Source organism: Struthio camelus, chromosome 7, assembly GCF_040807025.1.
Source record: "Struthio camelus isolate bStrCam1 chromosome 7, bStrCam1.hap1, whole genome shotgun sequence".
Taxonomy (NCBI): domain Eukaryota; kingdom Metazoa; phylum Chordata; class Aves; order Struthioniformes; family Struthionidae; genus Struthio; species Struthio camelus.
In genome coordinates, this window is record NC_090948.1 from 33,524,792 (window position 1) to 33,538,928 (window position 14,137).

The 14,137-nt window shown below is 38.0% G+C and overlaps 1 protein-coding gene and 1 long non-coding RNA gene across 15 annotated transcripts in view; one reads left to right on the forward strand and one right to left on the reverse strand.

The window, feature by feature from the left end:
- Positions 1-14,137, forward strand: part of LOC104151248 (uncharacterized) — a 31,792-nt gene that overhangs the window by 7,836 nt on the left and 9,819 nt on the right. The gene's annotated exons all lie outside the window — the stretch shown is intronic.
- Positions 3,068-14,137, reverse strand: part of LDB3 (LIM domain binding 3) — a 132,076-nt gene continuing 121,006 nt past the window's right edge. For all 13 annotated transcript variants that reach the window (XM_068950680.1, XM_068950692.1, XM_068950689.1 and 10 more), the window contains 3 exons: positions 11,293-11,413; positions 9,666-9,781; positions 3,068-7,672 (listed from right to left, as the gene is read on the reverse strand). In XM_068950680.1, coding sequence (XP_068806781.1) covers positions 7,583-7,672; positions 9,666-9,781; positions 11,293-11,413 — 327 coding nt within the window. In that variant the 3' untranslated portion in view covers positions 3,068-7,582. The remainder of the gene's footprint in view (positions 7,673-9,665; positions 9,782-11,292; positions 11,414-14,137) is intronic.

Consider the following 14,137-nt stretch of genomic DNA (forward strand, 5'->3'; position numbering starts at 1 on the left):
ATGCACAAATAACATTTTATTCCTAAAGTCATACTTTTTTATATGGAGCCAAATTTTTGAAAATGTGCCCTTTCTGCTCTCACATCTCCTATGGTATCAAAAATCCATAGAAGGCATCATCTCATAAAGCACAAATATCTAACTAATAACAAACTCAGTCTCTGAGTGCACTCAGTTTAATACAGTATTATTATGCCATGCATAGTAAATGCACTATATGACTTCAACAGTTTAGACTCAAATACTGCAGGTGTAAGCTGCATCCACTTAAAGGGAATCAAAGCCTCAATTCCGAGTATAATTTCCTGTTTCAATCCACATATATGTTCCATACATACATATATGTATGCTTGCATATCCTTTTCTTTAAACCATGGTAAACCTTGATCCCAGCATTATTTTCTAGTCTACATATGGTTAAATCTTAAAATAATTGAAGTCCTGTAACTCATTCTCTCTTTTCTTCTGAAATAAGATCTTTTGAGACTGTGGATATAGCCATTTATTAGCTTCCTAAAAATCCAGAACACTCCCTTTAATACACTGTGAGAATAAATCATTCCAGAAGAACAGCACGTTTCCTAGCCTTCTTGAAGCAAGGAGCATTCATCCCCCGTGCATCTTTGGAAGGACCATCACCTTTGTTCAATTCAAAGCTGCATTTTTATCTTTTTCACCAAATTAAAAGAAAAATAAATTGCTAGTTCAGTTTCAGAAAACCCTCAACTTTTTCAGCAACACCACACATACTAAAACTAAGTGGAAGCAGAAGTATTTCCGTAACATCTTTATCATTAATGAAAATCTGAATTTTAAAAGTAAAAAAAATAAATAAAATACTTTTGTGGTAGAGGAAGAATTATTAGTGATACTATAATGCATGTTTGATTATTACATAACAGCTAAAATCTGGAAATTTTCAAAGGAAAAATGTGTTTTGTTCAAAAGTTTAGCTTTTCATGAAGCAGTTTCATTCTGTTTGTCCTTATTACCCGGAACAATCTCATGACTCAGACATGAGGACTCTGAAGTTCTTGTTGGCCATAGGTGCTGTATAAATTAATGGGCATTTCAGCACAATAGTGACTGATAAGCACATGGAAGACTCCAAGGGAATAGGGATGGTTTAGCAATGGATCTATTGTATACGACTTTGCTCCCTGATTTCACAGAAACACCTGTATTTCACAGAGGCACTGGTTTTCAGGGGCTCATGTAATTCATAAAAAGCCAGGAAGCAGCCATTTTTTTCCAGGGTGGTTTGTCACTTCCAGATCAAATCCTCCTCGATGTGAAATTTCACATCGAGGCAGGATGAGCTTGAGCTGCATTCTGTGACTCCAGGCTCAGAATACATATGCTACTGGCCTTAAGTCTTTGCATGCCATTGGACATGCAGTCAATGCCTAAAATGCAGAGGCATACAGCAGTATACTCTACTTATTTATACTGAACAGTACAGTATCACCACCACAAGACCACATTTGAAGGCCAGCAGGAACTCTGTAGAAGCTTCTGCCTTCCACAGGGGCAGGATAGAGGTGGATCAGCTGCAGTCGTTGAGACTGTGCCTCCCTCTCTACTGAGTTACTGTTGGTGGGGTGAAACAGACTGTCTGGAGGGATGTGCAGGGCAAGACAAGATCAGCAGCAAATTGTGACAGAACCTCACTTCTAGCACCTTTAGGACCCCAGAGCAGGAAGCTCCTGCTATAGTGGGAATAGCTAATGTCCACCACTATAACATGTCTCTGTACAACTTTGAAATTATAACCCCAGTTTGTCTTTTCTGTTTTGACTAAGAAAAAACACAGTGGATTCATTCTCAGCTTACTGACACACCTGTACAGTGCAGCCCATTTGTTACTGTTTTCCCTTGCTATAATCTTTCTGAGAGGAGGAGGAGGAGGACTATTTTGGAACACTTAAGGGCATGTTTTATAAGCATACAACACAGAATTTATGCCTGAATATAATCTGAATCTCATCCATACCTCTCTGATTTGGCCAGGAGAACAAAGCATTTCATTGTGTATTCAATAATGATTTCAGCAATCTTATTCACACATTCCTTTCTTAATCAACAGAAACTGACTGAATTTAAGATTCATGATTGGGGGGAACAATGCCAAAACCTAGAGTTTTGAAATCACTGATTTTCTTCAGAGCAAATCATAATCACTCTTCTATTCTGAATCTTTTAGTGCAGCACTTGCCAAGCTATTTTGCACCATGTCCTTCTCTAGCAAACTTCGCTGTTCGCTTCTTGCCCCCTGTTTAACTGGCACAGTGCTGCGCTCATGACTGTACTGCTTCCACTTCCAGGAGCTAGACTAACTTGAAAGATGATGGTGCACAGTTTAGGAAGCATTGTCTGCTGCAATGGTTAAAGGTCAGAACAGGCAATCTAAAAACAGCACCTCAGAGCTGACAATAAATTGTGTATGTTCTGCTCATTCTTTTGAATTGCATTTTTCCTTATGCACACTATAAACAGAAATTAGGGCTGTAAAATAAAATCAAAGTGCACAAAATTGCACTTCCTCATGCTGTACTTCGCAATGCCATCTAAAGCCAATTCTGTCCGCTTACTACCTAACTTCTTAATTAGGTTTAATATCATCAGTTATATCTTTAAACATAACTGCATTCCCGAGGGGTGTGAATTAGGAACGTACAAAATGGCTGTTTTAATAAGCTATCCTGTTCTATGAAGATTTACTTTCATTTGGAAGTATTTCTTGGCACTAGAGTTCAGTGAGAACGTTTAGAACTTTTTGTGCGTTTTTTAAAGTCACTTCTGCTAAGCAACAGAAAGAACACCCACCTGAGTTAGGCAATCGAACTTTGTTCTCGGATGCATCTGTGTAACCTAAGACAGAACTTACCCTTTCCTTATAAAGTTACTTTAAGCAGTATTTGTTGACACAATAAGGTCTGTGAATTTACAAGTCTTGCTAAGTTACAACTTGTACTATTAGTACGCTACGTCTTTTAAGAGTGCTAATGTTTGTTTAAAACAGCACAATAATGGTTAATAAAACATTCAAGACTGATATACAATGAGGAAAAGTTGAAACCAAAGCTTTTTATTTTAAGGTCTGAAGTAGAGAATACAAGCTTGTGTAGGCTTTCTTATCAGTACTACATGGCTGAAAGCTGTCATCTGTTCACATGCCGTATTAATAAATATGCCCAAATCATAAAGTTCTAAATGTATTTGCACGTTCCTTTTATAACTAGACTGTTTTATTTGTGTTGGCACAGATAACCCATGCAAGGTACAGTTACTCACACCTCATAAACCACACTACACTCTTGTTTCTGAAACAACTAGAAACTTAAAAATATATATATATATATCTAAAAGCAAGGGCACTTGTGGCATCAGGTCAACATTTCAATATATTATAAAACCTAGACTTCTAGTATGATCACTGCAGGCAACAAATCACTCAGTTTAGAATTCTGATGTTTATAAATACTAAACAAATTAATATTTGCTACCAGGAGACAAGTATTGCAAATAAACATTAGCGTGCCCAGCATTAGACACTAGTAAGTGTGTTTAGTGCTGTGGACGTTCACATTATTAAGTATAAATACAAATAATCTTTAACAAAACATTTCACCCAAATTACTGACCACTGAAGGACCAAAGTAAAATAACTGTCCATGTTTTGAATTGATTTTAGAAATGTGTAATGCGTGAATCCAACAGATTAAAAACTAACTTCCAAAAAGTAGTCAGATCAGTTGTTTTTTCAGATAATAAAAGCAAAGTCATCTTTGGAGACGTTTAATTCACCCTGTTCTGAAAAACAAAACAAAACAAAAAACAAAAAGAAAAAAGCATTAAGATGATTTTTGAAGCCTTTGACTGAAAAGATATTGATCACTTTTTAATTAGATAAAAGATAGGTCCTTTTATTTGATCATTCAGAGGTACAGTATCTTTGTTTTATTACGTAAAGCCCCATGTGAATTATAATGAAAAAAAGTATTTAGAGGAACTTATGACTTAACCCAGGCATCTGTTACAAGACAGAAAACATAAACAAGCACACATCATTCATCTAGCAAACGCTATGTTTGAACAGCATTTGTGTTCAGTGATAGTTGAAATGCGGGCCTATTTTTAATTTTATATAAAATATATGTGTGTGTGTGTGCGCGCGCATCTTTCCCACCCCCATATCACATATAGGACAGCTGGCAGAAGAGTATCAGCAGTTACATGGTATCCTACCCATATGAGAGTTAAAATACTATTATTATCCACAAATTTCTGGTTCAGATATGTGCAAAAATTGTATCTTAATATAGATATCAAAGGTGGGTAAGCGGATTCCCAATTTTTGGACCACATCATGAAGCAGCACAAGTCAAAACAGGAAATTTATTACATGATATTTCTCAGGGTATCTCTGTTCTTCATTCAGAGATATCACTATACCTCATATAGTGATATGTAAACTAGCTTCAATCTCACTGGCTCAGACACCAGCTGGAGTCAGGGCATGCGTTACAGTGCAGGTTAGCTGCCCAAGGAAATTTTCAGGACCCTCACAAATTAGCAGGGCTCCCACCAAAGTCTGTGCCACTGCATTTTCATTGTTGCCACTCTGCAAGCTAGTTCAGCTATGTCTATAACTATTCCGTTCACCCCTCTGCCGTGCAGGCTTCGAACATGCTGGATGGGGTCTTGTATCTTCCCTGCTCATCCCATATATATGCATTCATACTGTACTTCTGGTCTACTGTGAGCTCCCTGCACCCTAATTTCCAAAGGGCTCCAAGCCCCTTCCCTGAACATAACCAGTCACCCTGGCTATTCCCCCCTCCCGCCTAGTATCTAACATCTCAAGAGTTAGTGAAACTGGCCTCATCTAGCCATTCCCCCTCCTCCAACCCCAGCTTCAGTAAGGGCTTCCCCTGCCTCCTCAACGCTCCTCTTTCTGTGCTTGACCAGAGGCCCCAGAGCCCTGCCTTCTGGCTGCCAGTTCTCTTCCCACTTGCATCCAGCCCCAGCCCTGCTGCCGCCTTCTCTGACCGTCTCCTCAAAGGTAACATTCCTCACACAGCCAGCGAAGAGCACACTTTCAGGGTCTTTGCAGAGGGGAAGGTGGAGAGGGAGAGACAGACACAGATGCATACATATAGACTAGAGGCAAAAGACCTGATGAAATTCTCCTGAGGCATCACACGCCCTAGCATTTTGTATCCTCCCAAAGGAGCCTGACGCCTGTTTTGAGAATCTGTGATGCTGGCATATGGTAAGAGATTAGCCCTAGTCAGTGGGTAACACAGAAACTGCCTAGAAGAGCATCTTCAGTGCAGGCTTAGTATATAGTATGATTTTACTGATTCTATCTCTAAGTGATAGAGAGTAATAAACACCAGCTTTTGTTGAATGACATTCAAAAAATAAAAGGAAATACAGAATCACCTCACTCTTACAAAAAGCTACTTAATGCAGTCTAATATGAGTGAAAAATGATTTAACTTCCATGATTACAATTTACTCCACTGGAGAATACTATGAGCCAGATCTTTGGATTATGTAATTAATGGAACCATATTTACCCCAGTCCAGCACTAACTAAAAACAGAGAAGTTGTTTACTATAGAAAAAAAAGACTGTGTACATAATGTACTTTTTAAGAATAATTCATGCATATAAAAATCTGACCCGGTAACACTGGGGTCAGATTACTGCTAGGATCAGGGAGAACTAATGTACCTACAGAACAAATACAGGTCACACATCTCAAAACTGCCACAAGCCGTTTTAGGTTGTTTTTTTTTTTTTCCAAGATGTGGACTGCCTGCAGATAAGTTTCAGCTGACACATTAGAACCCCAGACTTCCTTTATTTCCTTCCCCTACCAGCTCTTCATCCCTAAAAGACATAGCAACTTTCTTTAAAAGGGTATTACACGTTACAGGAATGAAGAGAATTCTAAGTCACTCATTGTAATTCAAAACTACAAGGTACAATAGGATGCAGATGGTACCAGAATGGGTACTGTGGAATGCATCCTCGGGTAGCTGAAGCCCAATAAATATTAACTTTAAACTGTCAGTACTGTAAGCTATCAATACAGAATCATAATTCTCACTTAAATTAATAAAACTTGAATAGTCATCAAACTTTCAATTTTAATGCTATTTTCTGTTCAGTAGAACTGCTGTCTGTCCTACGAGAATAATTGATAATTAAAAATTATCAATACTACAAATATTGCTGTCTTTTGCAAAAAAAAAAAAAGTTTTATAAGTAACTGTTTGAACAACTTGAAAGGTGTTTTAAAAATATTAGAAAAGATGACTGTATGGTCATCCTAAGTGTCAGAGCCTATCTACTGTCTTACAGTGGCAAACACAACACAATCAGAATGAGTTGCATTTAAATTAATCAAAGTAATAAGGAACACGTACCTGTGCCGTTGTGCTGCCTTGTGAATTTTTATCAATGTTCATTCACTACAGGAAAAATGAAAATGGGGATACGTGGGGATAGAGTAGGGAACTTTTGGCAAGCTATCTCCCACTTCCAAGCTGTGCTCAGTGGAGGTGTGTCTTCAGTGTTAATTAATGTGAAGCTCAAGATGTAGATTCCTATCTCTCACTGAAATAAATGGAAATTAGACACCTAAGCAACTTTGAGAATTTTGTTTCCCAAGAGGAAAGGCAAACCAGGTTTGAATTAAAAGACAGTTCCTTCCCAGCCACCCCCATTCCATTCAATTTAAGAGCACGCTGGAGAAAGCCAGTTGCCCTCTTCCATTATGATCTGGAAGTGAGGTAATCTACCGTTCACATATAAGCCAAGTAAGGTAAACCCAAACAAGGTAAACCCAAAATGCTTTTCTCAGTCTTACTGGGTTGTGGATGGAGATAATTTTGTTTCCCCTTTAATCTTAAACTAAGTTACCCATTGTCTCATAAGCTTCCCAGCTGCATATGGATTCAAGGCAAACTTCTTGTTTGGAAAGATTCTAAAATGTTTGATGCTATGAGGTAGCATCACGACATAATGGAATAGCCCTCACTTTTCAATTTCTTTTCATGATATAATGCAATAGCCCTCACTTTTCAATGAGGGAATCCTAATCTATTTCCCTTTGAAAGCTATTGCCTTTGGTTCTACAGATTATTGTACACGTGGCACTTACTCATTCTTGTTACAAAAGAAAATGACTTATTACAAAAGGACTTTTCCAGTTATTCTTGGACACTAGTGTGTGGTCTAAGCAGTAAAGCTGTTCTGGGTAGTTCATTTGAAACTGTGTCTTACTTTTTATGTTATAGTTTTTAGGAAATTTCAGTATTTTCCCCCAGCTGTTGCACTAAATCTATTTTCAAATAAATAGTTCATTTGTTTTGATTGTTCATTCAGTAGTTTTTGAATGAACCATACCAAAGCATGTTCTGCATATATGAAAGAGGTTAAAATTAAACTTCAGAAGTATCAGCTTCCTAGCTTTTACCCAGAGAAATACTAGCCATAGTTATCCATTTCATAATTGCCCACTTAGTCATATATTTTTCCCCAGCAAAACTGGCTTCCAGCTCTTCCTTTAGATGTTGATGGCATGGGCATGCTTCTTGCACAGTGGCTTATCCTTCTTGGAGTAAAATGGTTGGCCTTCCAAATTCACATGGCATACCTAGAATAATAATAAATGCAATCAGGAATCACAATAAAAAGAAAATAAGATTTAAAAAAAGATGTGATTATCAATGTCAACTGCGTTTCTTTTCAGCCCACGCATTTTTTTGGTTAAGTCTGCACAACAGAATCCAGAAGTGCCTGGCTTCCTGGATCAAAGTGCATGCTCTGGTAGTTTTCCCAACTCTGTGCTGAGGTTAGGCCTTGGTTGGCATCAACCCTCTGCTCTGTATTTTTCTGCCACGCAAGCCAGAAGGCAGCTTCAGCATGTCCCAGCAGTGCCTATGTAGACTGTCAAGGGATAGTGGCACACAGATCTACATTCTGATACTCTAAATGTATGATTTTCCAGCAGCTCTGGTTAGGGGCCAAGGTCCCAGAGGTACCCCTCTGCCATGGTACCATTAGAAACTCAGTTCCCCTCACTTCTTTGCCCTGATACTGCTGATACTAGTGTGCATGAGTCATTCAGAAAGCTATCACTGAAAACGAATTACTTTTTCTCACCAGGTTATTCTTCAACCTGCAGAGTTCTCTGCCTGGCTGCGAAAGCACCAGTGTTGACACAGCAAAGCACGTGGGAATGAATGGCCAAGGGCAGGGCAACCCAGAATTAGGTCAGCTTATGCTGTCCAGGAATTATACCTATATCCAACACTGAGTGGTATACCACCGCTTGCAAGGTCAGAGTTTACTAGAACTGCTTAAGGTAGTCAGTGTATCAGAATCTAGATACAAGAATAAACTTTGACCTTATGCTTACAGCAGGCTCAAGACCAGGGAGTGATAACATCAGCAACGTGCTATTGCAAGTGAAAGGAAAACCATGTGACTGGATATGAGAATAAGCGTATGAGAAATGAATAATCATGTGTGTATTTTCATTTGACTTTTATCCCATTGAAAGAATTGAAGTGACCTGCTGTTAACACAGCTGTGAGAACTGTATTAACAAAACAAAGAGATCTCACCTCTGTAGAAACCTGGGTTGCTAATTAAAATAGTTAAATTAAATGAACAAGTGAAAAAAGAATAGGAAGCATTCAGAGAAAGTGTCTTTTACAAGTGACTAACAGCTGTTTGTGTATGGAATTGGCTGCCTTGGTGTTCCTTTCTGTGTTACATCTTCAAAGATGCTTCCATTTTCAAATAAGGACAACAGCATTGTGTCACTCACTTCCACGTGTCCTTGAAAGAGTGGTAGCCACTTAGTTTAGCTCTAGATATTTTAAGTATTTCTACACTTTTACTTTTCAATGCAAATTTTAGAGTTGGGGTTCCACAAACGTTAGAAACGGCCACTGTCATTTCTGGTGTGGCCAAGAAATTATTTTTACCTAATTAAAGATTTTACATATTATTAATTATCTTAGGAATAATGGGCTGGGGAGTAGCACGGCTATATTAGGACCATATGGAAAGTACTGTTTATCATATGGATCTTACTACTTTGTGTGCAGAGTGTGGGTATATGGCTCTATAGCTGTACACACACCACGGATTGATGAGTTGGACCAAATCTATGCTAATTACTATTCATTCTATCTAAACACATTCCTTTTTACAAGTTTCAACAAGCATTCTGAACGGAAATGCAAACTTTGCAGCTTTGTAAGCAAGATTATGGCTATACTGTTCAGTGTGGCATTAATTTATTTTAAATTCTGATTTATCTTCATTCAGTAACAGTGGAAAGAACAACAAACAGTGCTACTTATTCCTGTATATACAGACTCTCTCTAAAACTGTGTCTTATATTAAAAAGCACTCACTCACGACGGTCAAATTTAATAATTCAAGTAAAAGTTTAGGGAGAGGAGAGGATAAACAACTCCCATCCCTCTCCATCCACAATTAAAAAATGAAATTAAATCCCTCTGCATCCTTAGGTGTATGTTAGTCATTCCCCCCTCTTCCAGTTCTTCCGATGTTGCTTCATAATGAACGATAAGAATATAAAGAAACGAGATAGATTTTACTATAGAACCTACAGCACAAATGAAGCAGGTATCATGCCAAGTGTGTCCAAGGGCTTCGATGAATTTATCTCCAGCTTCAACAGGAAAATCACAGCCATGGCATTTTGTGCTGAACAAAGCAATATAATCTAAAATAAAACAAAAAGCAAACTTAGAACAAACTCTTAACATAATCACATTACATCCAAGAGAAACAAAGTTTCTAGAGGATGATTTTTTGGGTTATTGCCGCTCAGAACTTTTACTGCATTCACTGAAACTCTCCCATAATGAAATTTTAGAGCTGCCTCTTCTTTTTTTTGCTTATTCAAATACAGATTCAGTGCAAAACCCCACAACGGTACAGCACTACAGTTGCAAGTATAGAACACAAACATACAAAATTCAGGAAATTCAAAAGCTGTCTTTCTCATAGCAGTTTTACGTTAGCTTTAATGTATCTGTAAGCTACAAAGGACAAATACGGTTATACAGAATAAAGTCTAATGGCCACTGACTGTGACCTTAAGGGTGGTGTAGAAGCATAAACCCAGTCATGGAGACTTAAGTTATGTTCTCTATTTTAAAGCTGAAACACTATACTTTTTCTGCATTAAGAAAGAACATTATAGGAATACCATACTGTCTAGGTAATACATCTTCACTTTGAATATCAATTTGGAATTGGCGATTACTTCATCTTGAAAAAGATTAGCAGAAATTCAAAAGGTATATGAGATTACTGAGAATAATTTAGAGGTTATGGCAAGAACTCTAATTTTGAAGGGCAGGTACCAAGTCAGTCATGCTGTATATTTTTAATGCTTTAGCAAGAGTTACTCTGATTTAAAAAGTTTTATTTGCACAGCCATAGTAAGGAAAGCATCTCCAGAAAGAACTAGGCCAGGTGCACAGCTAATGGACAAGGCGAGGCTTATAAGGGAATACCACTTTACCCTTATCCTGCTTCCAAAACATGTCTTCCAACTCATTTGCATGGCTAGCTCCATTTATTAAACCACATTATCCTTTCCATAGTTTTCGAAAACCTGGCCTTTTCCTTTCTTAGCTTACAAGGAGGAATGTATTTGTTCCAGCATTCGGAAAACAGATAATCTGTATGACCATCTGTTGCATATCTGAGCAGAGCTATCTTTTCACGTATAGGTCAGTTTTAAGGTGAAGGAGAAGCATAAGAGCTTATAGTTCAAACAACTTAATAGAAGACAGAGGATATGGGCCGCAACCCACCCATACTGTATAAAAGCACTATCAGGAACCTAATAGAAGATCTTGCCCCAGGAACATATAGATTTCTAGTGAGTAGGATCCAAGTAGGGCCCACCAGGGAAGCGAGGGAGACAAGGGAAAAAAAGGAGGGAGACAGATGAAAGATGAATACCATTACAGGTAAAGGAGAGAAATGACGCAAGGTATTCTGGGACATATGGAGACTCGCTCTGCCTGTCTATCATGAGGTGGAGAAAAATACAGAGTACGAACCATTTGTACAGGCTGATAGTAGAGACAAAAACCGTGCTAGATGGATAACTGTTTTTTTTTTTTTTATTTTTTTGCTCAGCAATTGCTTTGTTCTTATGCTGCTTCCATACAACATAAAGCACATGAATAGTGAGCAGGAAGGTCCAGTTTGCCATACCTTTCTCACAGTAAGGCTCTCCATCCTCCATGTGAAAGAGGCTATTCCCAAACGGCTTCTTACAAGCAGCACAGACAAAGCAACTTGTGTGCCAAGTCTGTCTTAGGGCATGCATCACTTCCTGTAAAACAAACAAACAAACAAACAATAATCTCCAGCGCAATCGCATGCACTGTAACTACCTATTAGGGAACAAACACAAGGCACAGAGGCTCTGAACTTCTCATTTTATATCAGCATATTCCTCTCGCCAAAAGAAAGCAACGTAACAGAAATCGGGCTCCTTTGAAAGGAAGGGGAAATAGCACTGCCAACCTTCTAGAACAACGCATTTGCCAAAATGAAACAACAGAGTTCAGCCAGCTGTTGTATCAACATGCCCAGTCCCTGTTGCAGGAGAGAGTCCGCACAAAGATTCAGCTTCTTTTCCCTTTGTTTGGACACTATTAGTATGAACTCTTCACTGCAAGAGTGTGATTTATTAAATTTAAGTAAATTCTGAAGAGTAGCTTTCCCTCTGAGACCAAGCAATGCATGCAGGGGATAAGTCATTTTCAAGTCCAATGTTTTTAAAGCAGCTTAGATCAGGTGCTCATTTCTTTAAGCTTCTCACAACAAATTTTTAAAAACTGATATGCAAATTTAAAAAAGTAGTTGTGTTCTTAGATTTTAGCTCATATGATTAGTGAAAATGAGTCCGTGGGTCTGTTCCTAGGCCACAGCGAATGCATTCATCTCACAAAAAACAAATCTGCCCAACTGATGCTTTCTAGCTTGATACTGGACAGGTGGCAGTTTTTTACACATACCTGTGATGATCCATACCCTATGTTTTCACAAACACTGCAACACCACTATAAATCACTGACACAAAAATGGGCTGTCCTTAGCCTCCCACCATTCCCAGTTGCTTCCTCCTCCCCTACATGGATCCCCTTCTCCCCAGACAAGTGTTCATGCGACTAAACCAAGGAACTGGACTATTTTTGCCAAAATAGTTTAACCCATATCAATTCCTTAAACTTTTGTGTGCGTGGCCACACAAAAGCTTATCCCAGACCAAGAAATGGATGGCGCAGGCAATAGGAAAGAGCAATTGGAAGTAGTGGGAGAGTGTAACAACTTCTTTTGCAATGAGTATCAGCTTACTGTATCCAGGTAGTAACAGACACAGTCGTCCAAGTTTGTTTGTTCACCTGAACTGACGCAGATCTAGCAGTCAGGTAATGAAAATCTTCCTTTTTATTCTTTCTTTATAAAAAAAAAATACCTTGAACATAGTACCTAGATTTTATCAGTTTCTTTCTTCTATCCACTGTGGAGCAATCTATTGCTGCTTCGTTCTTATCTTGTCATACTGAAGTTCTGCAAGTCCAAAAGCTGCTGTACGGAGCTCTGATGCATGGCTACCTGCTAATGTGTTATTCTGACTTGTGCTCAAGAGGATGTTTGACAGTGCATCTCTGTGGAAAGGGCCAGATGTTCAACTGGTATAAATTAGTTTAGCTTTATTAATTTCAATAAAATGACAATGACTTACACCAGCTGAGGATCTGGATCCTATTTTATGTTGCTTCTGATTCAATATGTAGATTCTGATTCTCACTTTTTTACATTCTTTTTAATCTCCATTGACTGACACAAAAGGGATTGAAATCCTTTCCATGCTTTCAATCTAGTGAACAGACAAAATGGGCTCACTTATGTTTGCCATATATCTCATTATAGAATCACCACTGAGATTCATTTACTTCTGTTACTGTTTGCAGTAAATATAGGTTTGTGTCCATTTAAGAACCTCACTGAGCTAAGAAGTAAAAAAAAAAAAAAAAAGAAAAAGAAAACACCAGATTGAGAAATCTTATTAATATAAAGAGAGGCAGCTGGCCTCTTTGCTATTTTCCTGATGAAAATCCGTAACAGAGAACTGATTTGTGCCATCATTAATTAGATAAGTTAAGTCAGTACTCTGCTTTAAAATTATTCCTACTGCTGCAGTAGTAAACAGGACTTGGTTGGAGCCAGAGCTTCACTGTAAATGTCTGATGCTGCCATCCCTAATTGGCAATTGCAGAGGAAAGCATCTACATTGTCGATGCCAGCATTCAGAGAGATGTCAAAAGGTGAAGGCTAAGTAGTGAAAGCCAGGCTAGTACTCCTTGCTTTCCCATTTAAAAGAATCATGTCATATATTCATTATAACTGCCTGCATAAATACGCTGCTAAAATTAAATTACAGTACTCCAGCCTCATCACCATCTGTGTCGAGCATCATTTACTTGTATCTGAGCATGAATATATTAAGACAAAAGTGACATCTAATTCTGCCCTTCTGGAATTCAGATCTTCATATTTATTCTGTATTTTAGTTTCTTAACTCTTAGTAAGTCAACAGAATTTCTCTGGGCAGCTGCGTTGCTAGTCAATAGTGAAGTGCAATGAGAGGAATGGGTCTCTTCCCAAGATCACTGACTTCTCTACCGAGCTTTAGATTTAAGGCGTGTATAAAAAAAAAAAAATACTCCCAGTTCAAGTCTCTTGTTACAAAGACAAGGAAAAGACAGATAAGAGAAACACACCGACTTTTAGGTGTTAGATAGCATCAAAGAACTATCCAGAAAGTGTTATTTATTTTATACTCAGAGAGATGGTAATTGAATTACATATTCTGCCTATAACCTAAAGTACAGAAGTATCCAAGATTTCAGAGAGTTAAAAACTGTTATAAAAGAATATACATTTCTCACTCTGGAATAATCAACAGGTTGGGAAATTATTGTTTAAAAAAAGGGAAATAATTAAATATCTCCATTCACTGCTTACAGTCTAAACTTTTCCTAATTTC